This window comes from Xyrauchen texanus, chromosome 5 (genome assembly GCF_025860055.1).
Source record: "Xyrauchen texanus isolate HMW12.3.18 chromosome 5, RBS_HiC_50CHRs, whole genome shotgun sequence".
Lineage (NCBI taxonomy): Eukaryota > Metazoa > Chordata > Actinopteri > Cypriniformes > Catostomidae > Xyrauchen > Xyrauchen texanus.
In genome coordinates, this window is record NC_068280.1 from 24,173,426 (window position 1) to 24,201,414 (window position 27,989).

At 40.0% G+C, this 27,989-nt stretch overlaps 1 protein-coding gene across 8 annotated transcripts in view; it reads left to right on the top strand.

The window, feature by feature from the left end:
• igf2bp2b (insulin-like growth factor 2 mRNA binding protein 2b) overlaps window positions 1-27,989 on the top strand; it is a 91,120-nt gene that overhangs the window by 33,103 nt on the left and 30,028 nt on the right. For 5 of the 8 annotated variants that reach the window (XM_052126050.1, XM_052126057.1, XM_052126053.1 and 2 more), the window contains exon 2: window positions 22,623-22,928. In XM_052126050.1, the coding sequence (XP_051982010.1) occupies window positions 22,747-22,928 (182 nt within the window). In that variant the 5' untranslated portion in view covers window positions 22,623-22,746. The other 3 variants (XM_052126058.1, XM_052126054.1, XM_052126052.1) reach the window with 3 other exon arrangements.

The following is a 27,989-nucleotide window of genomic DNA, read 5'->3' on the forward strand; positions in this document are numbered from 1 at the left end:
ATTTTTGAAGCAATGTAAAAATAATTATAAAATGTGATGAGTCCTTGATTGGATTTAATAAATAATCTGTTAATATGCATATACAAAAATATGTATATTGTATGCTTATTAACAATGTAAGATAAAGGGTATTTCATGTGCCTTCCTATAAGAAATCTGAAGTTTAGCCATGAACATTTAAAAAAATGTATATACCACATTTTATGTAAATAAAGTCCATCCTGACTATAAGTAGCACCTGATCAATATTGCATTGAGAAAAAAACAGATAACTTGCATATCTGTACAAGTCACACTGACACAGGGTACATGCGGCAGGCAGTAGGACCCCGGAGCAGCAGCCTGACTTCCCATCAGCAGCTCAAAATTTCAAAACGGCTCCGTTAAGAGGAGATGGCCTTGTTTTATCAGGAACACATGCTTTACGAACATAAAAAAACAGCTTTTTATATTCTGTTTATGTTTCATTAAAAAAAAAGACAGATAAGCCACTGTTAACATAACATATTTAACTCTATGCTGTATCTAAATAAACATCTTTAAAACCCCATACACTAGGGTTGCTAGGGTTTTGAGATCAAAATTTTGGCTTCAGTACGATACCAGTCCTGGTACCTCAGTATAGATACTAAATCGCAACAAATAATAAAGCTAAGATTTTTTATGAAATTACACAGAAAATTACTTGTCTAAAAGACCTGCCTAAAGTCTTATAGATACAGATTATGCATTTTCTGTTTTCTGGATTCCATATTATACATTATAATTAAATGTTATAATCAAATTGTGTTTAATCTAATACAGCTTTAATCAAATTAAAATATAATTATTTTCAACAATATATATAAATTTTATTTTTTGTTAAAAAAAAAAGATGCACAACAGAGCTTTACAGTATTAATGAAAACATTAAATTAACACAATCTGTTTACCTGAGGCAAAAGGCTGCCATGTCTGAATCACAACATGCTGATTTTCAGTACACTTGATTATGTGATCTTGCTTACTGATAATAATCTAATAATATAACCATTTAATATTATATTATTGTGGTGGCCTGGTAGCTCAGCAAGTAAAGATGCTGACTACCACACCTGGATTCGCAAGTTCGAATCCAGGGCTTGCTGAGTGACTCCAGTCAGGCTTCCTAAGCAACCAATTGGCCCAGTTGCTAGGGTGGGTAGAGTCACATTGGGTTAACCTACAATGGCGCATTGTGCCTGGATGCCGCAGAGAATAGCGTGAGCCTCCACACGCTTTTATCATTAAAGCCATATATAAGTCTAGAGTTTGTTAGAACAATAATGTTATGAAGGGACATAATATTGATACTGGTTGCGGAAAGTACTTTGTAAAGGCAAAATGCTCTGAATTGGCTACTTCAAAATGATACTTCCATCTACTCTATGACTGATGTTTTCATTTGTTTGTGTGTACGCTTATGTGTTTTGGTGTTTGTGTGTTTGAGTGGCCGACATCAGTTATGTAAATAAGCCACTTTGGACTCTAAATTGCAGGACCTTTCTAATGATGGAAAAAAAAAAAAAACACAATTTATATTCTGGAAAAAATGGTAGTTCATATATTTGGGCATATATATAGGCTACATAGCTTTCACATTCCACTCTGATTTAGGAAAAAATATGTTATAAACAAGCTACCTTTTAGTATTTAGAAATATGTATCTGTTGTTGCATATAGCCCACATTTCAAAAGTTCTACTTACCTGTATACCTAAAGAACATACCTTTTTACCATCCGAGAACTACTTTCTTCATCAAAGGCAAAACATAATTTTACAGTATATGAATTAGATGCAATTAAGGTCTTTGGGTTGACTTGAAGTTACAGCCAGGTGTGTTGGAGCAAGGTTGTAACTATTGCTGCGTTCCAGTCAAAGTCGAATGTGAGATATTCCAACTTGATATCTCTGATCTCTGCCCATAAAGGCATTCCATTGCCTGATGCTCGAAAGATGGCATATAAGGAAACTAATGAGAATTGTCGAGTGGAATTTGCATGCCAGTCAAGTCAATTTTATTTGTATAGCGCCTTTCACAACACACATTGTTTCAATGCAGCTTTACAGAAGATCAGGCATTAACAGATGATAAAACTGTAATGTCTATAATGTCGATGAATCATCATTGTGTAATTAGATAAAATACGATTTTTATATCATGTTTAAAAATAAGTAATTAAATAGTAATTGTATTAATAACCCCAGTGAGCAAGCTGAAGGCAACTGTGGCCAGGAACACAAAATAAAAAACTCTATAAGATGTTGATTAATGGAGAAAAATAACATTGGGAGAAACCAGACTCACTGTGGGGGCCAGTTCCCCACTGGCTAACATCATGAATATAATGTAAATATTACTTATGTATAGTTGAAGTCATGGTTTAAAATTATTAAACTAAATAAGTGTTAAGGGTCATTGTTTAAACATCGATTTTGTTTGAACAGTAAGATTAATGACCAATGTCTTTGAAGTCCATCCTGGATTAAGTGCAGAAATTCACATGGATGCAATTGTCCTTGTTAGTTGGCTGATGAAGGCTTTTGTTGGCAATTGTTAGTCTATGCATTCCATTTCAATAGTCCGAGGTGACGCAGGCAGAGATCAGGGTGTGTGAAACACAGTTCAACCTGGCCGGTAATTTCAGTGATTTAGGTCCATCCTAAATCCAAGGTTCAGGCAATGGCATATGAAGTACCCCATGTCTTATGGTTGGAGCTGGCATCAGTTCATCCTCTGAAGTCCATTAAAATAAACTGAAGTGACGTTTGACTGGCACCGGCTGCATTTAGTCATCATCATTCAGCGAGACGTAACAGTGGAGTCCAACACGAAGCAGGAATGGTGCTGGATCCAGCCGGTTCTAGTGACCTCAGGATAGGAGTCCCGAGGTTGAGACAGGGAAACAAATAAAATAATATAAGCATTCAATTTATTGCAGAGTTATAAATCATGATCAATGTTTCTGGTTCCGGCAGACTAAACTAAAACTGCCTAATTGTGGGTTGGAGGATGAATTAGGTGTATGCCTGGCTAAATAGATGAGTCTTTAGTCTAGACTTAAACTGAGGGAGTGTGTCTGTATCTCAAACAGTGTTAGGGAGACTCTTCCATAGTTTAGGCGCCAAATATGAAAAGGATCTACCTCCTTTTGTGGATTTTGATATTCTAGGAACTATTAACAGGCCAGAATTTTGCGATCATAATGAAAGTGATGGAATATAGCGTGGTAGAAGGTCACTTAAGTACTGTGGAGCTTTGTACGTAGTTAACAGAATTTAAAAATTAATACGGAAATTAACGATGTTAAAACGGGGCTAATATGATCATATTTCTTGGTTTTTGTTAGCACTCTGGCTGCTGCATTTTGAATCAATTGAAGTTTATTTATTGATCTTGCTGGACATCCTCCCAGTAATGCATAACAATAATCTAGTTTTGAGTTCATGAACGCATTAATTAGTTTTTTGGCATCAGCAACAGAGAGCATTTGCCTTAATTTAGCAATATTTCTTAGGTGGAAGAATGCTGTTCTACAAACATTGGTAATTTGATTTTCAAAGGACAGATTGGTATCAAATATAAGAGTTTTTTTGGTCCAATAATTAGTACCTCTGTTTTGTCAGAATTGAGTAGAAGGAAATTTCTGGCCATCCAATCTTTTATTTCATTGATACACTCTGCTAATTTAGAGAATTGTGAAATCTCAACAGGTTTTGAAGAAATATAAAGTTGTGTATCGTCGGCATAACTTATTCCACGATTATATTCCTGATAATATCTCCCAGGGGAAGCATCTACAAGGAGAAAAGCAGAGGCCCTAAAACTGATCCCTGTGGGACTCCATATTTTACTTTTGTTTGGTTTGACAATTCCTCATTTACATTGACAAAGTGGTAGCGCAATCAGATGATAAGAGCAAGTCATTTGTAACTCTGAAAAGTGCAGTCTCTGTACTGTGATGCGGCCTAAATCCTGACTGAAATTCTTTGCATATACTATTTCTCTGTAGAAATTAACATATTTGTGAGGATACTACCTTTTCTAGTATTTTTGACATAAACAGGAGATTTGAAATCAGTCTATAATTAGCCAGTTCTCCAGGATCAAGTTGTGACTTCTTGATAAGCGGTTTGATAACTGACATTTTAAAGTTTCTTGGGACATGTCTTAAGCATAGCAAGGAGTTAATAATATTAAGTAGAGGTTCTGAAATTACAGGAGATACCTCTTTTAAGAGCTTAGTTGGTATAGGATCTAACAAACATGTGGCTTTTGATGTTTCGATTTTTTTTTTTTTTTGTTAGCTCTTCATGACCTATGACAGAGAAGGATTGAAGTTGCACGTGAGGAAAATTATTAGATGCTGTTTTCTGAGGTGCTATGACAGATGATTGCATAATTCCAATTTTATTTCTGATTTATTTCAATTTTATCTGTAAAGAAATTAATGAAGTCATTACTCTTGTGCTGCGCCGTAATATCTGGTTCTGTTGAGGCTTTATTCCTAACCAATTTAGCCACAGTACTGAATAAACATCTAGGATTGTTGTGGTTATTTTCTATGAGTTTACTAAAATATGCTGACCTGGCAGCAGACACTATCCTTCCATGCACTGCAAAATACCTATAATTTTTTATTTTTCCACTTGCACTCCATTTTCCGAGCTGCTCTCTTGAGAGCATGAGTGTGATCATTTTACCATGGTGCAGGCTTTTTTCTTTTATTTTCTTAAATCGAAGGGGGGCTACACTATCAAGAGTGCTAGAGATGACTGGATTTATATTTTCCGTTATTTCATCAAGTTCTTTTGGGCTTTGGGGTTTACTGAGTGTAATAATCTGGAAGATTATTAGTGAAGCTATCTTTAGTGGTTGAAAGAATAGTTATAACTGAACGATAGCATGGTGTAGATTGAGTAACATTAGCTGATTGCAGTATACAAGAGACAAGGTAATGATCTGAGATGTCATCGCTCTGCTGCAGAGTTTCTATATTATCAACATCAACTCCATTTGACAGAATCAAATCTAGCGTATGATTTTGGTGATGAGTTGGTCCTGTTACATTTTGTCTGACTCCAAGAGAGTTGAGAATATAGATAAGTGCTAATCCCTATGTATCATTTTCATTATCTATGTGAATGTTGAAGTCACCAACAATTAAAGGTCTATCTACAGTAACTACAAGATCTGATAAAAAATTTGCAAATTCACCAAGGAAATCAGAATAAGGCCCGGGTGATCTGTACATTTTAGCAAGGACGAAAGACGACAGAGATTTTTTATTTATATCTGACGATGTCACATTAAGCATTATTAGTTCAAAAGACTTAAATGTATATCCTGTCCTTTGAGAAATGCCAAAAACATCACTGTAAATTGTAGCAACACCTCCTCCTTGACCCTTCAGACGAAAGCCAGGTTTCAGTAAAACAGAGCGCATCCAATCTATGATCTGTTATCATTTTATTAACAATTAGTGCTTTGGTAGAAAGTGATCTAATGTTTAGTAGCCCTATTTTTATATGATGTGTGTTTTTAATTTGTTTGTTTTGTTCAAGTTTGACCTTAATCAAAATTTTTCTAAATGATTTAGTGAGGGTATTGTGTATAGTAGTTCGGGGAACAGACACAGTCTCTATGAGATATCTAGGAGATACTGTATCTATGTGTTGTAGTTTATGTGACCTGTGTGACATCTCAATGCACCTAGCAGAGGTTTGGATTAACTAGTTTGTGTGCTTCCTGACCTGGGCCCCAGTTAGTCAAATACTATCATTATTAAGACTATGAGCCAAATTACTTGAGAGGAGAGCGGCATCTTCCCTGAAGGGAACTCTTCCAATTGTCTATAAATCCTATTTTATTCTTCAGACACCACTCAGACATCCAGCCATTCAGTGACACTAATCTACTATAAACCTCGTCACCCCTACTAGCTGGGAGGGGACCAGAGCATATTACAGTGTCTGACATCCTTTTTGCAAATTCGCACACCTCTTTAACATTATCTTTAGTGATCTCTGACTGGCGAAGCCGTACATCGTTAGTGCCGACATGGATAACAATTATAGAAAATCTACGTTTAGCATTAGCCAGCACTTGTAAATTTTATTTGATGTCAGATGCTCTGGCCACCGAAATGCAATTAACAATAGTGCCTTGAGTCTCTATTTCCACATTCCTTACAATAGAATCGTCAATAACAAGGGCTTTTTCAACATGATTCTCGGTGGGTGTATCACTGAGTGGGGAGAATAGATTGGAAACCCTAACAGAAACGGGAGAGTGCCCTGCTGCATGGGCTCTACAGCCGGAACCAAAGTGTGTATGTTGCTCCATGTACTACTTGCATCCGAAACCGTATCTACCGGCTTCTCTTTCTCACTGACCTCCACTAGCGTTCGGATGCGAGTCTCTAACTCATTAACCTTCTCCGTCAGCCTGACTAATTCCTTACATTTATCACATGTAAATCCCTCATTGCTGACGGAGGAGACTATTGTAAACATGTGATATGCAATGCAGGAAGAAATAACATGAGCGGATTCCATGACTTACCGCAGATTGTTTGTTGTTGGTTGTTCCTGAGCCGTGAGGGTGAGGGTTTGAGATTGATGTTAATCCCTCACGCAATTGTTTGTTGTTGTTCTTTATAAGCTGTGCTTTGAGATCGATGCAATAATCTGTGTACCGCAGAGGAGAAAATCCGGGTGTGCGCTGAAAATTGCACGGTTTAATCGTGATAAAAATAGAACGAGCATGCAGGTGGAATATGCGCGCAGTGGAATGTTAAAAAAAAAAACTAGCAGGCTACAAACACAGACTCTAGCTAGGTACCAGCAGCAACAGGTAAAATACACGCAGATGAAACAGTAGAAAACTGGAAAAACCTGAAACACGGTAAAATGACAAAGGATATAGCAATTAACGATGAATATAATGATGAACGTTTGAGAATAAGAATAAACAATGCTAAGCAGCCTAAGCAGGCTACAAACAAACACTCGTGCAGCGTGCCGTCAGCAACAGGAAGTCCAGTGACGTCAGAAGTTTTTCTGAAGCCGTCTGGACATACGAGTATAAAAGGAGCTGGAATGCAATTCCATTCAGATTTTTTCTTCGGAGCCGAGCTGTTGTACTATCAGCGAGCTGAATACTACTGCTGTTCCATTCACCTCTTAAGAAGTGTATGCTGTTGGATATACGACGCATTTCCAGTGGCTTTCTCTCCTTCTGCACGTCATGTGCAGATTTCACCCCTGGGCGCTTCGGCAGCGCTAAAAGAGTGTATTTTCCTGCTAAAGAGTATATTTTCTCTATTAGAGCACACACATTGACTTTGAACATATTTTTAAACATGTGGCTTTATAAAGATTCCTTTTCGTCTTTGTTTGATTCTTGGATGCGTTCATTATCTCTCCACTTCCGACGACCATGGGCACTGCCTCACGTGTCTGGGCAGCGATCACACTGAGGTAGTGTGGATGGTTCATGTTCTCATTGCGAAAATATGACCATGGGAACATTGCTGTCGTGGCTTTCTTTCCACGGGAAAGCCACTCTAGCCGCCCCTCCGCACTGGTGCTAGAGGCAATTTGGGGAGTTCAATGGGTGTGGTCTCGCCGGGTAATTTCCTGCGGACTTCCCGTTCCCCAGCATGCTCGTCGGCTCCGCCTCAACCCAAGCCCAGTTCTTGGCCTCGGGTAGAGCCCCCCACAGGAAGCTGATGCCCCCCCCCCCCGTCTGTCGGACCAGCACGAGGACCCTGAAGGCTCCTAAGCGCCCCTGAGACGGATGACCCAGGGAGCGAGACGTCCGCTACAGAACTGGTATCCAAAACACTCCATCCCCCACTGGAGGGCCGGGAGGTAAATCATTTGTTTCCTTTTCTCTTTTGTTCGCCGCACCCCGAACAGGCTGCGGTACCCACATTTTCAAAACCCAAGAGTGGTTTCCTCACTCCTTGGGTCACATAATTGGTGTCCACAGCTGCTGTTGTAGGGCCCCGTGAACGCGTCCTCCCCACCTTCAGGCGCCCGCACCAGTTCAGCAGCGTCCGCTACACTTTGGTGCAGGGCGAGAATGCCGACACCCTGCATGCGGAGAACGCAACCCTTCTGTAGCAGACATCAGCAGATCAGCTTCCTGGGCAAACCCAATACCTTCGCGATATTTTACAATCTCCTGGTTGAGCCGGTTTCGTCCCATGTTCTTTCAGGTACGAACAGGTAGAGTTCGGTAAAACGGAACAGCTGGCCGGGTGTATCACTTTCGTATGGCGCCTTTCCCCTCCCCTGAGGCGTCAATGTGCGCTTTTACCCCCAGTTGAGTTCACGAAGTCGTGGACCCTGGATGTCCTTCCTCCCTAGCCCTATGGTTTGCCTACTCAGCGGAGGAGTTTGCAGCCAGTCTCACTACAGGGTCTAATATGCCCTGTACTGGGATAGGTGCTCCACAGGTGTCAATAACTCCGGTAACCCCTGTGATGTATATTCCCTGTTGGTGAATCTGTGTTTCCCTTGGGCAGAGCTCCCTCTGACCCCGGTCACGGTGTTTGTAGAGTCCCCCCCCCTTTTGTGGCAGGTCCAACCACCACACCTCTTCCATGTGTGGCTGCTGAGCCAATGTGTCATATTGCCACATGTTGACCTCCCCTTTTGGGTAGGATGTGGTCTCCGAAGGGCCTTTTCCCCCTGAAAGAATAGGAAAGGAAAAGAACACCTTCCTCCAATGCATATGATAGCGTTAGATGGCCCCAGCCGAATATACTGTAATACTCTGTGGAGAGAAAACACAGAGAGAAAAGGCTGCGGCTGGCACGGCCTGCTCCCATGCTACTTCCGTCACTTTCCCCCCTAAGGGATGTGGGGAACTACATGACGTCTTTTGGGCCATTGGGGGAGGTTACGTGCATTCCGATGCACCTGCTATTACGGACGCAGTAGCCTTCTTGCACCTGCGTCAGCAGTTCACATAACATGGTTCAGCTGTTGTGGCGTTTTTCTATAGGGACTCCTAGTGTCACTACAGCCACACAATGTCGAGTGAGTGACAGGGAACGTCATGGCTACTGTCGTAACCTCCATTCCCTGATGTAGGGAATGAGACGTTGTGTCCTCTTGTCACAACACTGTACTAGCCGCTGAAATGGCCGGACCTTGTCTCAGCTCATCAGCACAAAACCTGAATGGAATTGCATTCCAGCTCCTTTTATACCCGTATGTCCGGGGGAGTGGCATGCAAATTCCACTTGCCAATTCTCATTGGCCTTTTCTCAAGAATGGGAGGTGTTCGGGGCTCTCAAGAGCAACCTTTAGTGTCACTACATCGACACAACGTCTGGTTCCCTCCATCAGGGAATGGAGGTTAAGACAGTAACCATGATTATTTCCTCAAGTTTCCAAATTGGTAGGCCGACTTCAAATGGTATTCCAATATTCGATGTAGGAAGTTGAATGGAACTCATCGTAAACTCTGGAATGTGGTTCTTCAGGAGTAGAAATTACTAACCCTGTTCTAGACTCATAAAAAATAATACAAATGTGTTATCTTGTATGTGTTATTACAAATTTGTTGAAGATAAAAGATTAGGGGCTGTTTAACTCTCTGCCTACTGTTTATTTTGAGCCTCAGGCCAAGATCACCAGAGCTAAATCACCAAACATACTTGTTTAGGGTGTTTTTTTGTTGTTGGCAATCTTAGACTGAACCCATTTGAAACTTGAGCAATTTTCTTGCCCTTGTCTTGATGTCTTTAGATTAGCATTAAAGATCATATGTGGTGTTTCATGTGCAGCCTTACACATTCCATGTAGATGTTTAAACTTGTTACAATTTCTGATGAGTTTCAATAAAGTTGCTCTCTTGGCTCTTTTTCTATGTTCATGGCCCAGCAATTTTCATACTGTATTTTGTTAATGTTTGGTTCTTCTGGTTAGTCTTACAAATTCACTATGACTCTTTACAATAGATACAATAGAAGTTTTTCCTGGCTTCTCACAAACAAATGGGTGGAGAACCAACTTGGCACCTGCCTGGCCCTGAAACCTCTATTACATAAATAAGATTGATCGGTGACGCCCAAACGACGTGGCTGGTGGAACAATTGTCATGACACATTGGTGTCCCTTTCACCCTGTCAGAGGTAGTGTCTAAGTAGTCACATAGTTTCATTCTGTGAGTGTATCTTCTCACTCTTTATCTCTGTCTTGTTTTTTCTCCGTCAGAAGGTGTGTCGCTGATGTATATTTTAAATAGTGAAGTTTGATGATAATCTCAGCTTGCCTGCAGAACTGGAAGAGCAGGATGTTGTGTGAAGGTGATCTTTGTGGCATCGCTAGCATAGCGTTCAGTTAGCAAAGGTGATGTGTGTATCCATCAGGGCAAACGTGTGTACTGAATACAATAAGGTAAATAACTTGCTCTCTTATCATTTTAAACAGCTTATCTCAGTTTAAAGGCACTCATAAGTAAATATTTGTAAGCAAATTGACTGGTCATTCTTGTCAGGCAAGTAATTGGTAACAATGTTTTGTGAGAGACGAGCTATTTTTGGGCAATGTTTTTTACTGTGGAAAATGGCTAGTTTTTTTATTATATTTACACTAATGTTGACACATTCTAGCTTATATAAATAGAATGAACAGAAATTAAGCAGACTTGAATGAGGCTTTGCTTATGCGGTTCTGTAATATGTGTGTTTGGAAATATTGTGTGTATTCAGTAATGTGTGTGTTTGGAAAAGTATGGTGTGTACTATGGCTTGAAGTGTGAACAGTAACAGACCCTCATCTGACCTTATAAGTGGAGTTGATGTAGCCTAGTGATCTTATGGCTGGTGATGTCATTTGGACTGCAAACGCTGTTGTCACCCTATTACAATCACTGGTGATTGATAGTGAGTCTTGTAGATGTGCACTTTTTAAATACTGTAAGAATGGCTTCTTCAGGCTTGTTTAATAAAAAAGGTGTTTACAAGCATTAATTTCTCGTATATTCCACTCAGATAAATAAATGTAAATCCAGTTTACAAGGAACATCTACATGTATTCAGTAGGGCTGCACAATTAATTGAAGTAAAATCAGAATTGCGATACGTGAAACTTTTATGTGACCAGTTTTGTTAGGATTACCCTTAGTAACTTTTAGTAACCTTAGTAACTCTTAAGAGGAATAGCACTCCCAGGGATAATTTGCATGCACAAAAGTTACCCCCTTAGTGACGTCATCAAGTGTAGTGCCCGACCGATTTTTTTTTTATATTTCGTATTAGCGTATATGTTTTCTGATATGCGCAGATATGAAAACTTCTTTTCGAACATATAATGCAGAAATAAATGCTTTGGGTGATTTAGAATTGGTGTCATGAAGTAGTTTTTCCAGCAGAGCCCGCTCCAACTCTGACGGTGGTTCTGCAGACAGTGCGGAGGTAAGCGGTGTCTTCATGGTAAGTTGCTAACCAATTTGTGAAATACATACTGGAAAGTTCATAAACAATGACCCCATAATTTTCCCTTTTCAATATAACTAATATAAAGTTAACCCTGTCCCTGACAACCATGTCACTCATGTTTATCACATCTGTTTGTTATGTTACCCTTCTATAGTTTGTCAGTGCAGACAGTAACGTAGCAGATTGAAAGGCAAGCATTAGAGCATCTTTTTGCCGCTCAGCAGGTGCGGTGGTGGACTGTAACCTCTGAGTGTTGAATTCATGCTACATTGTTACCTAGTTGGTGAGACACAATGCTTTAAATTAAATATACAATGTCCAGTTTTACTCTCCATTACAACTAGCTTATAACTAACTAGCTAACCACGTATCTACTTTCATACCTTGTCAGCTGAGTGGAAGCTAATGTGTAAACATGTATTCACCAAACTGATTTGTTCAGTATTTGGTACCCCCTTTAACCAAACAATTCTATTCATTACATTTACAAAAAATATTTAAAAGTCTGGTGTTCCACCTTTGAAAGTTTCCCCTGAACTTGTATAGCAGAATATAGTGTAACACCACTGTACATGTACATGTACTGTAACCTTCATGGAAGGTAAAACTACAGTAGCCCCTCTTACACAGATCCCACAAACTTTATGGAGCTCAAGAAGTTGCTAAGAAAGGAATTGGACATAAAGTTTGACAACTCAACCTCCTGAAGTTAAACCAATCTGTGTTGTGATAGATCTAGAACAGACATGGGAAAATTATGGCCCACTGGCCAGATCCAGCCTTCCATAAGTCCTTTAATCTGGCCTGCGGCTCATTTATCTTGCACTGGGACCTAATGTTATACTTATTTCTTGCAATCTGGCAAACATGCATGTGATGCACTCTGTCTTGCTCTTGCTTTCCCCTTCGAACAACTTAGCGATCTCTAGTGTAATATTCTGCTCAAGGAAAAGTGTGATACAGTCACTTTATTAACCATAGCCTCATTCTTGATAAAATATGCATTTCTGTTGACTATTTTACATAATTACAACAAAAAATAAGTCGCTTTAGAACTTACCTTTGGTGTCACTTTGTGGACATTGCTCCCGGAAACTGGAACTCACACTTGTCAATACGTTCATTGCTCCCGGAAACTGGTACTCACACGTCAATATGTTCATCCCGGAAACTTGTACTCACACTTGTCAATACATTCACCAACACTTCCATATTCGGCCACTGGTGGCAGTAGTTTTAGTAAGCGCAGACTGATTTTAGCTGAAGAACTTTCAACCTACTGTCACTGAATTCACATTGAGATCAGTCGGCTAGAATAAACTATCTGTTGTAGGTAGAGAAATCAAGGGTGAGCCGAAAGCAGTTATATCCAGAGGAAGTTACATAGCATGAGTAGAATAAAAAGAAACCAGGTAAAGGCCTGAATCAGTTGAGTAGCATCTACAAGCTAGATTCTGTACTGGAGGATAGAGTCTTAAGAGTAGGAGGAAGGTTAAGCAGGTCAGTGATGCCAGAAGAGGCCAAATGTCCAGGGGCGTCTGTGGCTCAGGTGGTAGAGCGGGTTGGCCACTAATCGCAGGTTTGGTTGTTCAATTCCCGGCCCATACGAGTCCACATGTCGAAGTGTCCTTGGTCAAGACACTGAACCCCAAGTTGCTCCCAATGGCAGGCTAGTGCCTTGCATGGCAGCTCTGCCATCATTGGTGTGTGAATGTGTGTATGAATGGGTGAATGAGACGCAGTGTAAAACGCTTTGAATACCGCAAAGGTTAAAAAGGCGCTATATAAGTGCAGACCATTTTCCATTCCAGTGATCTTGCCAAAGAAATATTAATATATTTGCTCTTATCCTTCGTTATCTTTCATTATACACGGTGACAGAAATAATTTATCCTAAAAATAAAAATTATATCACAGCTTTGCAGCTTGCAGTGTAATGTATTAAAAGAGTCACGTGACGCCATGCGAGGATTGGAGGTGTGAACAGTGAGCTCTGCGCACTTTCCTAATTTTAATTCCTTTTAATGACATAAACCGGTGAAATTCGATACACTCTATTCCATAACTGTTCTAGGAGGACAATATATCAAAGAATTCAAAATCTTCGAGACATTAAAAGACACTTATGTGCTCAGGCTGACACTCCTGAGTTGGCCCCAGACCAGGTAGTATATTTGGCCAGAGAGATGCGGGAAATGAGGCAAGAGATGTTGAACACGATGGTAATGCTGACGGATGTCGTTGCTAAATTGGAGGATCTTGCTGTGATATGTCGATCGATCACTGCCATGGAGGTGAAATTTACTGATGTGGTCACAAGAGTGGGGGATGTCGAGAAACTGATTGATTATCTGGAGTCATTGGAGAGGGAATTATCTGCTAAGCCGTTAGTGACCAAAGTGAATTTGGTGTGTGTCTGGGAGAAGTTGGAGGACATGGATAACCGTAGCCGGCAGAATAACATCCGTGTCGTGGGCGTCCCGTAGGGATTGGAGGTACAGAATATGGTGGAATTCGTGGACTGACTCGCTGGAGATCTAGTGTTCACAGGGTTCCGGCTCATCTGCTGATGGAGACAGTTCCAGATCAATTCAGCCAAATTTCTGAGATCATCCGATAAAGATTTTGTGTTACGCGAGGAGTAAAGGAAGGCTTTCTTGTAAAAACCACAACATTCTCTTGTTCCCAGACATTGCAAACTCGACAAGAGTGAAACATGATCGATTCAAGGAATGCAAGAAACTTTTACATCAATGGAAGGTCGCTTTTGCACTGATATTCCTGACCAAATTGAGAATAGATGTTAAGGATGGCCGTAAAACATTGCCCACAGCAAGCGATGTCCTTCATAAAGTGGAGTGAGTGGGTCGTGTTGTAGTGCTCACGTTGCAGCCGGGTGGACCGGCTCACTGAACATTCACTTGAATTTTTGAAGATTCTACATGTTCTTTTTCAATGTTTTCCATCCAATTTAGAATGCCCAATTCCAATGCGCTTTTTAAGTCCTCGTGGACATATAGTGACTCACCTCAATTTGGGTGGCAGAGGACGAATCCCAGCTGCTTCCACGTCTGAGACCGTCAACCCATGCATCTTATCACGTGGCTTGTTGAGCGCATTGCAACGGAGACATAGCGCATGTGGAGACTTCACGTGCCCCACCTAGAACTAACCATATTATAGCGACTAAGAGGAGGTTATCCCATGTGACTCTACCCTCCCTAGCAACCGGGCCAATTTGGTTGCTTAGGAGACCTGGCTTGAGTTACTCAGCACACCCTGGGATTCGAACTAGCAAACCCCAAGGGTGGTAGCCAGTTTTTACCACTGAGCTACGCAGGCCCCCTCAGATGCTCTTTTTGTGCTGGTTCTGCCTAGTGGCTGGATTTTATTTTATAGAGTAACACATCTTCAGGACTTTGTGCTGGTGCCGCCTTTCGGCTGGAGTTTATTTTGTGGAATATTTCTTGCAAAGTTATTGGAGTAAGTGATTTACTTGTACTCATGTTGCAGCCAAGTGGACTGGCTCACTGAACATTAGTTTGACTGTTTGAAGAATCTGTGCATTCTTTTTGTGCTGTTCTGCTTAGCGGCTGTATATTTTGTAGAAAAACACACCTTTAGGGTGGTTTTGTGGATGAATCTACACACTCTTTGTGTTTATTCTGGCTATTGGCTGGAGTTTGTTTTATAGATTATCTTTTCCTGTCTCACAAAATGTGTATAGAAACACCGGACTTGAGCAATCTGATTGCAAAATTGTCACGGGGTTCTCGTTGGCATACATGGACTGTTTGAGTTTGTTGGGATGGACACCAGTTGGCACTGTCGTGCGCAATTTCAGTTTTTCTTTTGTTTAAGGGATGTTCAGGGTTTGATTGTTACACCGATGTTGGAATGTGGTCATTATAATGTTGTCTTTGACACAATCTATTTTTGTCTTGTATATCAAAATGTAAAATGTTTATATGAGTGGATTGTCTCTCTCCACATGGAATATTAATGGGTTGGGGCACCCCATAAAAGAAGGTAGTTTATTTCTCTTCTTAACCATAAGAAATATGATATAGTGTTTCTTCAAGAAACACGCACCTTTCTCCACAGGAAGCTGAACATTTTGGAAAGATATAGGGTGGTCATTTTTTTTATAGTGCTGGCTCGAGTAAGAGCATCAGAGTCTAAATTCAAATGTCTCAAACAGAGTAAAGATAAATTAGGAAGAGTCATTATTGTTTTAGCTGTATTTCAGGGACAAAGTCTTATTTTGGCTAATATTCATGCAGCTAACATCAATGATCAGGGTTGTTCCAAGCTGCTGGCACCACTCATGATATAATATTGGGAGGAGACTTTAATCTTTTGATGGACTCAGTCCTTGATCATAGTGAAGCAAATGTGTGCAAGCCTCTAGAGGAACATTGACGCTTCACAGGATGTGTAAAAATCTTGGTCTTACAGATATTGGAGGCTTTTGAACCCATCTGGCATGCTTTTTTTCATCAGTCCATAAGATTTACTTTAGATTTTTGTATATATATCTAAGTCCCTCATTTCATCTGTCATTGATTGCTCATTTGGAAATATTTTAGTCTCAGATCACTCTCTGGTGTGTTTAGAAATGTTGCCACATATGAAGAAAAGGAAATTATGTAGTTGGCATCTTAATGTATCCCTCTTGCAAAATCCTGAATTCCAAAAAATGCCAAAGGCTGAAATCAATGTCTATATGGAGACCAACTGGTCCTCAGTATCCTCTGTGAATGTGGCTTGGGAGGAACTTAAGGCAGTTCTTAGTGGCTGGATTATACAGTATGCCGCTTTTACCAAAAAACCCAAACAACAAGAACTCGTGGAATTGGAAGGGAATATTAAAAGTGTTGAGGCAGAGCTGAAGCACTGAATGTCATCTAATGGCCCCCGCGGAGGGTGGAGTTTTAGCTATTCAGACAAGACAGTCATACTTTGAGTCGGGGGACAAAGCAGGAAATCTTATGGCTAGATATATAAAACAGAGTGAGTCTTTTTCTACCATTCCCTCAGTGAAATCTGCTAGTGGTGAAATATTTTCCTCGGCCATTGATATTAATAAGGCTTTTAAAGAATTCTATCTTTGTCTACTGTAGATTATATTTCAGCCTTCAGGCAAGGCTCTGGGGCCAGATGGCTTTGCTGCTGAATTTTTTAGATCTTATGCTACAGAACTGGCTCCACTCTTGGTAGAAGATTATATGGATTCATTAAAGAATGAAAGCTTCCACCAACCATGACACAAGCCCAGATAAGTCTGATTTCTAATTACACTAGCTTTACACTACTTACCATCCAATTTCCAATTACACTAGCTAATTTTCAGCTAGACGTTAAAATATTGTCCAAAATTTTGGCTAACCGATTAAGTTATGACATCTCTTATACATATAGATCAGTGGGGTTTTAGGCGTTTAATCAATATCATGTGGTCAGTGGCAAATGATCATTCTCTGGTTGCTGCCATCTCACTTGATGTTGAAAAGGCATTTGATATGGTTGAATGGGATTATCTTTTCAAGATTTTGGAAATGTATGGGTTTGAGAATACTTTTATTGGGTGGATTAAGTTACTTTATGGTTTAATGGATTAATATCACATTATTTTACTCTGGATAGGGGCACCCGGCAGGGTTGCCCTCTTTCCCCATTATTGTTCTGTCTTGCCCTGGAACCATTCATTAGCAGCCATGATGAAAAAGGAGGATGATTTTCCAAGGGTTATGGTGGTAGGTGTGGCACATAAGCCTTTGCTTTAAGCAGATCATATTTTATTTTTCATCTCCGACCCCATTAGATCTGTGCCTTGCCTCCACAGAATTATTCATTCCTTTTTCTAATTCTCTTTGGATCTGACAGTGTACTTACTACCTGGTAGTAGCTTTTCAGCCTGGCGCCTTCCAGTGGCCCAAACAGGGCATTAAGTATTTGGGTATTTTATTCCCAGCAAATTTGTGTGATTTATTTAGTTCATTTTGACCCATTTAATAAAAAGGTTTTTGAGCGATGTGGGCAGGTGGGCTTCATTACATTTATCGATGATTAGGAAGGTTAATGTTATTAAAATAAATTGTATTCCAAAATTCAACTACCTGCTACAATCTCTCCCTATAGATGTCCCCCTCTCTTATTTCAATTTGATAGCATAGTGAAGTCCTTCATTTGGAAAGGTGAACGTCCCAGATTACATTTCAGTAAATTGCATAAGCCGATTGACAAAGGTGGGCTAGGCCTACCCAGGATTTTGTTTTATTATTTTGCATTTGGTCTCAGATATTTGGCTCATTGGTCACTTCCACCTGAGAGAGCCCCTCCCTGGTTTTGTATTGAACAGGAAGTTCTTGCCCCTATTTTGCCATTGCAAAGCCTTTCTATCAAACTAACTGGAGAAGTTAAATTACACCCCGTTATCTCGCATTTGCACTCGGTATGGACAAAAGTGTCCAGAGTGTTGAATTTGGACATTTATATAAATGTAGCCTCAAGCATATGGCTGAACCCCAAAATATGTAGTAATAAGTCCCTGTAACGTAATTCGATAGAATGGAGGAGGTGAGAACCGGCTTGGCAATATAAATAATAGTTTTAATGATAAACTTAAAAAGACACAAACACACACATGACGGACATGTCCGTAAACTATCTCTCTCTCGTCGCATCGGCCTTTATCCCTCTCGGAGCCTTAATTAGCCTGATAGGGGACCGGGTGTGTATAATCACAACCCGGCCCCGCCCTCCGCCCTGCCACAGTCCCCTTTCTGCTGAACAGTGTGGATTGAGAGGGAGGCTAATATGCTTTGTGACCTATATGAAATTGGAGTGTTGAGATCCTTTTGAAAATATGGTTCAAGATTTTGGGATTCCCACGTCTTAGTTCTTTAGGTTCTTTAACTTTTCCACCAGCTCTGTACTATTTTTGAGAGTAGCATACACCCCCCTAAAGCGGCAGATACTCAGGGAGTGGTGATTACTTCTTTTGGAAAAGGTGGAGGAGGGAGTGTGGGCTAGGATTCTAAAAGACATCAAGTCTACATCTAGAGATGCAAGGGTTTGACTTATTTAAGATTTTTACATAAATTCTATTGGACCCCCTCTAGATTGTAAAGACTTGGTCTGAAAGACATACCCACCTGCTGGCGATGCCAATCAGAAGATGGAGACACAACCCATGTTTTTTGGTAGTGTGTTAAGATCCAATCATTTTGGTTGAGGTTTCAGAGTTTTTGTGTGTCGTATTGGGCACTAAAATTTCATTTTGCCCCAGACTCTGTATTTTAGGCTGTCATTAATATAGGGGGAATATATATAAAAAATTGGGTCCTAGCCAGTGTCATGATTGAAAGACAGATTGTTCTTAGGGGATGGAAGTTGGCTGAAGTGCCCTCATTTCAAGAGTGTTGCACAGAGATGGAGAGGATGGTGGTATTCAAGGAAATGTTATGTAGAAGGCTAGGCAAATTAGGTTCATTTAATAAAAATGGGCAGCTTCTTGGCCTTCTTGGAGGGCTCTTGGGGAAGGGCAGTGGAGAGAGAAGTGGAGTTTTAAATGTGTGTGATTATTTTATTTTCTTGTGTGTGTGTGTGTGTGTGTGTGTGTGTGTGTGTGTGTGTGTGTGTGTGTGTGTGTGTGTGTGAGCGTGTATTTATCACTTTGTGGGGACCAAATGTCCCCATAAGGATAGTAAAACCCGAAATTTTTGACCTTGTGGGGACATTTTGTCGGTCCCCATGAGGAAAACAGCTTATAAATCATACTAAATGATGTTTTTTGAAAATGTAAAAATGCAGAAAGTTTTCTGTGAGGGTTAGGTTTAGGGGTAGGGTTAGGGTTAGGGGATAGAATATAAAGTTTGTACAGTATAAAAACCATTATGTCTATGGAAAGTCCCCATAAAACATGGAAACACAACGTGTGTGTGTGTGTGTGTGTGTGTGTGTGTGTGTGTGTGTGTGTGTGTGTGTGTGTGTGTGTGTGTGTGTTTCAAGTGTGATCACAGGGATATTTTTTGAGGGTCAGGGTGGGGTTGGGGATTGGGAGGGGTAAAGGGAATAATGGGGCTGACATGTTGATTCAGTGAATATGTTTTTCTTTTCTTTGTCAGTTGTGTGAATCAATAAAAACTGTTAATCAGAAAATTAAAATCATGTAGCAACTGTCCTACCAATGGAAAGGCTCACGCCCTGTCTACAGCAGAAACAAACGGTGCGTTGAAGCAAACTGCTCCCATGGTAAACATTGATGCTGTCTACACAGGAAGTGTTACATTGTGCCTTTAGTGAACAGACACCTTGTTATACTTCTGATGTGCTGCTAACATAGACAGCAAGGCTACCACAGGGATGTTTATTATCACCTCTGCTTTTTTCTGTTTATATTAATGAACTTCAATGTAACAGGGACGATCTCACTTTAATCAAATATGCTGATGACTTGGTTTTATTTTCTTGCCAAACGGATACGAAAAGTTCAACTTATTTTGAGTATGTAAAAACAAAGGAATTGTGCTGTGGTAATCAAAATAGGACAGGTACGGCTGGCATTTTATATGAACAAGTTATTATAAAAGGTGTAAAGGTAGAGCAAGTTTAACATTTTTAATATTTAGGTATAATCATTGATGACAAATTCTCATTCTAGGAAAATGTGGATGTTACACATAAGAAAATAAGACAGCATTTAGGCCTACTCAGGAAATTAAGAAATTTTAGTATTGATAGGAGTGTCCTAACCATTGTTTACAGATCAATGATCGAAAGTATTTTAACATATAATATTGTTTCGTGGTATGGTAATTTAACCTCGAGACAGAAAAATAAATTAATATGTAATATTTAATATAAGATCACCGGCCAGAAACAGAGCACATTGCAAGAGCTATTTTCACATTTTATGGAAAAAAAGGCAATTACAGTATATTCAGATCAGACCCATCCATTCCTGCTTTGAGGCCCTCACTTCGGGGCATAGGCTGTGTGTACCGCTGGCTAAAAAGAACATATATAAAAGATCATTTGTTCCATTGGCGGTAACTGTTTTAAACCAAATTATTAATTGAGGTACTATACATTTACATGGGTAGGTGTGTGTATTTGTGTATATAAATGCATATGTATTGTATTCACTAGTTTTATGTATGTTCTTAATGGGGACAAATGTGTGTTCCATGTGTTTCATTATGTGGTATGTATGTGGATGTACAGTATTGTCTGATAAGATATTTTTTATGCCAGTGTCAAAGATTAATTTCTGTCCAGGAAATCGGAACAGACAATAAAGTACAAAAAATAAAATAAAAATAAAACATCTGGCTTATATGAAATTATTTTTCTTAACAAACATCAAGTGTGTAAACTTTTTACCAAAAATATGTTTGTTATATAATTATATAACTTCTGTTCTGTTAATGTAAACTGGTGATGTTACATAATGTATAAACAGTTCTAGCAATAATAACATCATCGTAATAATTATATTCTACGTAGATTTTTATACAATTGATTTCCATTGAAAATAAAGGAGGATACATCATTCACTCATTGAACCACTACTCAAGTCTAGGCTTGAGCTCAAAGCTGATTGGTCCTTGTTAGATGCATGTAATTTTCAAAGTTCATTTTGATGCTTTCAGTGTAGACAGTCTTAAGCTATTGCAGTGTGCCGCATCCCCTCATCACTTGTGTAGATGGGGTTTAAGACCAGATCTTTCATGTTTTTGTCATGTTATTTGGCACTTTTTAATGTAGAAAGAGGAAGATTTAAAACTGTGAACAGCACTTCACATATTTGATGTTGTATTTGTAGCATTAGCTGCTTATCTGTGATTATGAATGAATTGACATCAGCTGATAGATGCTGAGAATGTTTGCTCTGATTGAACACTTGGCCTTTAACAATAGTATCCGTGTTCTCTGCAGCTGATAAAAGTCCTCTGTAAATGTGTGCGTGTAATGGGTGAGGTGCCAGGACTTGCCAGCTGGTGTTTAACCCTATCTTGATCTTTTTCTCATATGGCTAACACACATACAAACACTTTCAAACAACCCTTTAAGCCACAAATCCACTTTCTCTTACTCATCAGATGTTGCTGTTAACTCATTTAGATATCAGTAGTAGATCCACATCAGACGGTGTGGGAATTTTCTCACCACTGGATAATGTAAATAATAGTTAAGTTAACATAAGATAATCTGTTTGTATTTAAATGGGAGTACTAGTCACATGGGATCAATCAAACATACAGTCAACAGTTAGGTGGCACTGAACTGTGGAAGGTGGTTATGACTGTTTGGAGTGCATGCCTTGGTTTATGTACCTGAGTGTGAACATGTATGTGTGTGGCTAAAGAAGTGTTTAGGGATTTGGATGCTTTCTGGTCTCCAGGGATCTTATTTTTGGTGCTGTAATCTCAGGGAGGTCTGTCCCAGTGGGTGGATATGTGTGTGTTATGAGTTGTCTGATTGACTATTTCCTGTCATTGTCGACAGGCAGGCGCTCAGTAATTGTACTAGCATCTGTAGTGAGGTGGCCATAACAGCAACAGACAGGGTGTGTATGTGTGTACATACTTAGGTTATACAAAGGGACACTTTGTCTGATTTAGCTCCCTTTTGGGGCATTCAGGGTCATCCTCAGTTGGAGAATGCATTTAGGTATTTAGAATGTAGTTAGTTGGAAAAAGTGTTCTTCTCCCCTTTCAGATATCTAATGTTAATAAATTTGTAAACAAATATTTGATCATAAATATGATTGTAGACATCAGAATGAAAAGGTATAAACATCAGATTATAGAATAAGATAAAACCGTGTTGGTGAGTGAGTACTAAATCACTTTGTTGGAGTCATTCTTTGCAGTTAGTAGACACAGAAACTGCTGTGGGTAATGTTACACATGCATGAAAGCTAAAGTTTAAGAGATCAGTTTCTGTCTATCCATGCATTTATTGATCCATTCTCTTCCATCCACCCATGTATAGCTGATATATTTGTAATCCATTTATTTATGTCGTGGTACTCCTTGCTGTCTGTATTTGTAAAATGTGCATTGTATTGGTTGTTTCCATGATTGTTATCCTTTATCTCTGTGCTCTCTCTCTATCTCTCCCTCTTCTTCCTGTAGTGCCATTGAGAATTTGACAGGCCACAGTTTTGAGAATCACTCCTTCAGGCTGTCGTACATACTGGACGAGGAGGCAGGAAGGGACGGGGGTGGAAGACCCCAGGTCCTGCGAGGGGCATCCAAAATGGGGACGGGAAGCCGGGAGCAGGAGTTTGGTCAACCAGGGGCCATGGGAGGGTTCCATGGTCCCAGGCAGCGTCAGCATGAGCTGCCTCTAAGAATCCTTGTACCGACTCAGTTTGTGGGAGCCATCATTGGGAAAGAGGGGCACACCATAAAGAACATCACAAAGCAGACACAGTCCAAGTAAGAGGAGAAACTCAGTTTCATGAATTAGGCCAGGAAAATTCTTAAGTATGCAGGCACAAATTCTTGGTCAAAGCATTGCGAGTATGCCAAACATTACTATGATGTTAACACACCTCAGTACTCAAGGGGACAGATTTCTGTGCCATTAGACTGAATGTTATTATTCAAGTAGCTAGCTTGTCGACAGTAGGGTTGGGACTCCTATGAGATGGTTCTTTTGAATCTACAGCATGAAACATACAGCGTGACCAGTGTAACCAGATTCCTGAACAAATGACACTTAAGAGTTTGTTCTTTTAAATCTACATCACAAATAATTTATTTTTCAATAAAGCTCATTCTGATTCTGATTCTTCTGAAAACATATAGAAGCTACCTTCTGAATGAATAACTCTTATTAGCCGGTTCGTTGTAGTGAGTGAAAAACATACTGGACAGCAAGTTGTTTTTTTCATCAAATCTTTCTAATGAAAGTTGTGAGAATTTAATCAGAGTAATTAATGCATGTAAAAATGACAATGTATAGAAGAAGATACCCTTTCAAGTCAGTTTCTTTAGTAGCTGACGCAGTGGGAACTCCTCCCAAAAGTCAAATCACTGTAATCTTATTGCCATTTTCGCTTGGCCACTTATGCGTGCGTCAACCAGAGCACAGTGCCAGTTCATCAGAATTTTTCTTTTCAGGGTCGCAATTACAACACTTGTGCTCTGCAAGCCTAACTCATTCATCATCTTGAACTGCACACCTGAACAGCGAGTGGATTTTTTTCTTCATTATACTTATGATGATCATCATATCATTTAAAATTCTGTTTACTGCCATTGTAAACATTGAGTGTGTTTCTTTCTAGCTAAAGAACTAAAAGCAGTTTCTTAATGCTTCTTTTTCAAAATGGAATGTCACAAATGTTTCTCTCCATGTGAGTGATTTATCCCTCTTTCTGACAGGCACAAGCACTGTTTTATCTGCCTGGGCTGAGCCGCGCTCGTTGAGTACAATGCAAGTGTTTGAAACTAAAGACGCTTCACTCTCGGCTCGCTTTCTTTCACAAAGCTGATGCTGGTCCCCTCTCTGCCCAATATCCAACTTCCGCTGCTTTTTGAGGCACCGCATGAGCAGGGGCGTTGCGAGGGGGGAAGATTCGGGGGCTTAAGCCCCTGATGTATTGCCCCAAGCCTATGACATTTTTTGAAGATTTTTGATTCACAAATGTAATGTTTTATGCTTTCTTTGACTTTGTTCATGCTGTAGACCATCTGTTTGAACTGAAAAGCAATGGGCGCTGCCTGTGGTAGATTACTTGTGTGTTCATTCAGTTCACTGCAGAAATTATGGTCAGCTAGGTTTTAAGCCCCATGCATTTACAGCCAGCTGTTGAACTCTACTTGTTCTTGCCAGTAGATGGGTCTGCTGTCTCTTTTCAGGTTTCAACAAACCGTCATTGTTTCAAATAACTAATGAGTTAATATGCATCTGTAATTTTGTACTATCCACTGTTCAGTGATATTGATATCTTATGTCTAACTTCTATGCTTAATTATTGTTCACAGTTTAAACTTTGACATTATTTTGGGGAAATAATGTCAAAGTAGCCTAACATTATTCAATTAAATAAGTCATACATTAATATATAAATGCACATACATTGTAATGGAACAATGTTTTTGAACATTTAAAAGAGCTAGATATTATAAATATTTGATCTAGGTTTGATATAGCCAGCTATGTAGCTGTCTAAGAATATCAGTTACTTTTGTTCCTTCATGTGGACAGCAAGCAAGATAGCTAACTCATTTATGAAGCCATAGTTAAATGCAGTAACCAGTGAACTATCGCATGTTGTACGTTAGGAGTTGGTAGCAGTTCATCCTCTCTGAATTCTATCTTAATAGATTTAGGTAGACAGTGATCATCAAATTGCCCCTCGCTGTCTGGTTTGCAAAGACTGCAGTAAGTAGTCATCGCTCAGCAACACAGCAGTGGGAGTCAAACATCGCACTGAACATGAACTAGATCTGGCAGGCTCTTGTAACCTTGGGAAATATATCCCCTGGACAAGACAGGGAAACAAATAGAAGAACATTAGCATACTCTCATGTCCGTCCATTCGACTGGTTCGAGTCAGTGGAACTGAAAGATGCATACTTTAATTTTCAGAGATTTGCCTTCAAGTGGATGCCATATCAGTTTTAGGTCAAGCCTAACTACCTTGATGATTTGCTGCTTTTAGCAAAATCAGAGGAACTGGAGTGCAAGCACAGGGATCTGTTGCTTACACACTTAGAGCACTTGGGCCTCAAAGTCAGTTAGGCAAGGAGTGTGTTACCCAGTCAGCAAGCTTCCTTTTAGGAATGAAACTTGACTGTGAAAATGTCAGCACGCTTGATAGACTCTCTCATTTTTTAGTGCTTGACAAGGTTCAAGCCGGGTGTTGCCTTGCTGTTGCAAGAATTCCAGCAATGTTTTGTTAATGGTCACGCCTCTGGGTATGTTACATATAAAGCCTCACCTGTGCTAGGTCAACTCATATATATATATATATATACAGGTGAAACTCGAAAAATTAGAATATCGTGCAAAAGTTCATTAATTTCAGTAATTCAACTTAAAAGGTGAAACTAATATATTATATAGACTCATTACAAGCAAAGTAAGATATTATTTGATATAATTTTGATGATTATGGCTTACAGCTTATGAAAACCCCAAATTCAGAATCTCAGAAAATTAGAATATTGTGAAAAGGTTCAGTATTGTAGGCTCAAAGTGTCACACTCTAATCAGCTAATTAATCCAAAACACCTGCAAAGGGTTCCTGAGCCTTTAAATGGTCTCTCAGTCTGGTTCAGTTGAATTCACAATCATGGGAAAGACTGCTGACCTGACAGTTGTGCAGAAAACCATCATTGACACCCTCCACAAGGAGGGAAAGCCTCAAAAGGTAATTGCAAAAGAAGTTGGATGTTCTCAAAGTGCTGTATCAAAGTGGAAGGGAAAAGTGTGGAAGAAAAAGGTGCACAAGCAGCAGGGATGACCGTAGCCTGGAGAGGATTGTCAGGAAAAGGCCATTCAAATGTGTGGGGGAGCTTCACAAGGAGTGGACTGAGGCTGGAGTTACTGCATCAAGAGCCACCACACACAGACGGGTCCTGGACATGGGCTTCAAATGTCAAACGTCTTACCTGGGCTAAAGAAAAAAAGAACTGGTCTGTTGCTCAGTGGTCCAAAGTCCTCTTTTCTGATGAGAGCAAATTTTGCATCTCATTTGGAAACCAAGGTCCCAGAGTCTGGAGGAAGAATGGAGAGGCACACAATCCAAGATGCTTGAAGTCCAGTGTGAAGTTTCCACAGTCTGTGTTGGTTTGGGGAGCCATGTCATCGGCTGGTGTTGGTCCACTGTGCTTTATTAAGTCCAGAGTCAACGCAGCCGTCTACCGGGACATTTTAGAGCACTTCATGCTTCCTTCAGCAGACAAGATTTATGGAGATGCTGACTTCATTTTCCAGCAGGACTGCCGCATTGAGGCAGTAATTAGTGCAAAAGGGGCCCAAACCAAGTACTGAGTGCATATGCATGATTATACTTTTCAGAGGGCCGACATTTCTGTATTTAAAATCCTTTTTTTTATTGATTTCATGTAATATTCTAATTTTCTGAGATTCTGAATTTGGGGTTTTCATAAGCTGTAAGCCACAATCATCAAAATTATATCAAATAAAGGCTTGAAATATCTTACTTTGCTTGTAATGAGTCTATATAATATATTAGTTTCACCTTTTAAGTTGAATTACTGAAATTAATGAACTTTTGCACGATATTCTAATTTTTCGAGTTTCACCTGTATATATATAAGTACGTGATAACACATATGCTTATATCTACTGATGATGTGCTAGCTATTTGGACAACACTCTTGTTCTGTCAGAAGGTTGTTGTGCTCATCAAGTGGTCAGATACAGACCACAAGTTTATGGATGAGTCGAACTTTTCTGGGGTGCCTTGTGCAATGGTCATGCGGCTTTCCCATCCCTGCAAGGCTTTCACGTCTTGGTCCATACAGAAAGCACTGCTGTAATGTACCTAAATCACTAAGGGGTAGTGTGTTAGCACCGATATTGGCTCCGGCGCATCAAATTCTCACATGGGGGAGTCTTATCTCTTTTACGGGCAACGCACGTCTCCAGTCACCTGAACTGCAGGGCAGACTTGCTCTAGTGTCAGTTCAGAGGATTTGGGAGGTATTCAGTGAAGCCGAAGTGGACCTGTTTGCCTCCCCAGACATGACGCATTGTCGCCTTTAATACTATATGACTCAAGCTCCCTAGCTCACAAGTATGCGTTCTCTCCTGATTGCTTGCTCCACCAAGTGTTGTCACATTCCAAAGTTTATAACTAAAGCAGCAGGATACAACCATCTGGGTGGTTTGTCAGTGGGCAAACACCCCTTGGTCAGTAAGTTCTTCTGAGGAACAACAGTCTTTGGCTTAAATGTGTTGTGGACCTTCAGGCCTTTCCGGTCAAAGACTCTTGATTAGAGTTCAGACCAGGCTTGTCAAAGGCTATCCTTAATTCCACGGAAGGTTATGTGCCCAAAGTGTTGGCCACTCCTTTCAGGGCTCAGGTTGTCACCTGGCAGGCATTCTCCTCTCCTCCTTTTGACTTGAACAAGGCTAAAAGGCGGCACATGCTTTGTCCAGTGAGGGGATTATGCTTGCATGCATGCATAATCCCAAGTCATTCCCTTTGGGCTGTTGATGCCTTTGCACACTCTTACGATTCCCCAGTGCCCCATGAGTGTTAAAGTACATTCTACCAGGATCATGGCTTCCTCCTGGGCTTGGGCATAAGGGATGTCTTAATAGAACATTTGTTTGGCAGCATGCTGGGGTTCCCCTAACACCTTTGCTTAGTTGGTATAACTTGGGTGTTTCCTGTCTCTTTCTTTATTTTGGCTGCGTAAGAGGGTTAAAGTTGCTGTATGTGATTTATTTTAATGAAATTAAATGCAGAAAACATCCCTATTACATGTCACATATAATTGAAATAGGTGCTATAT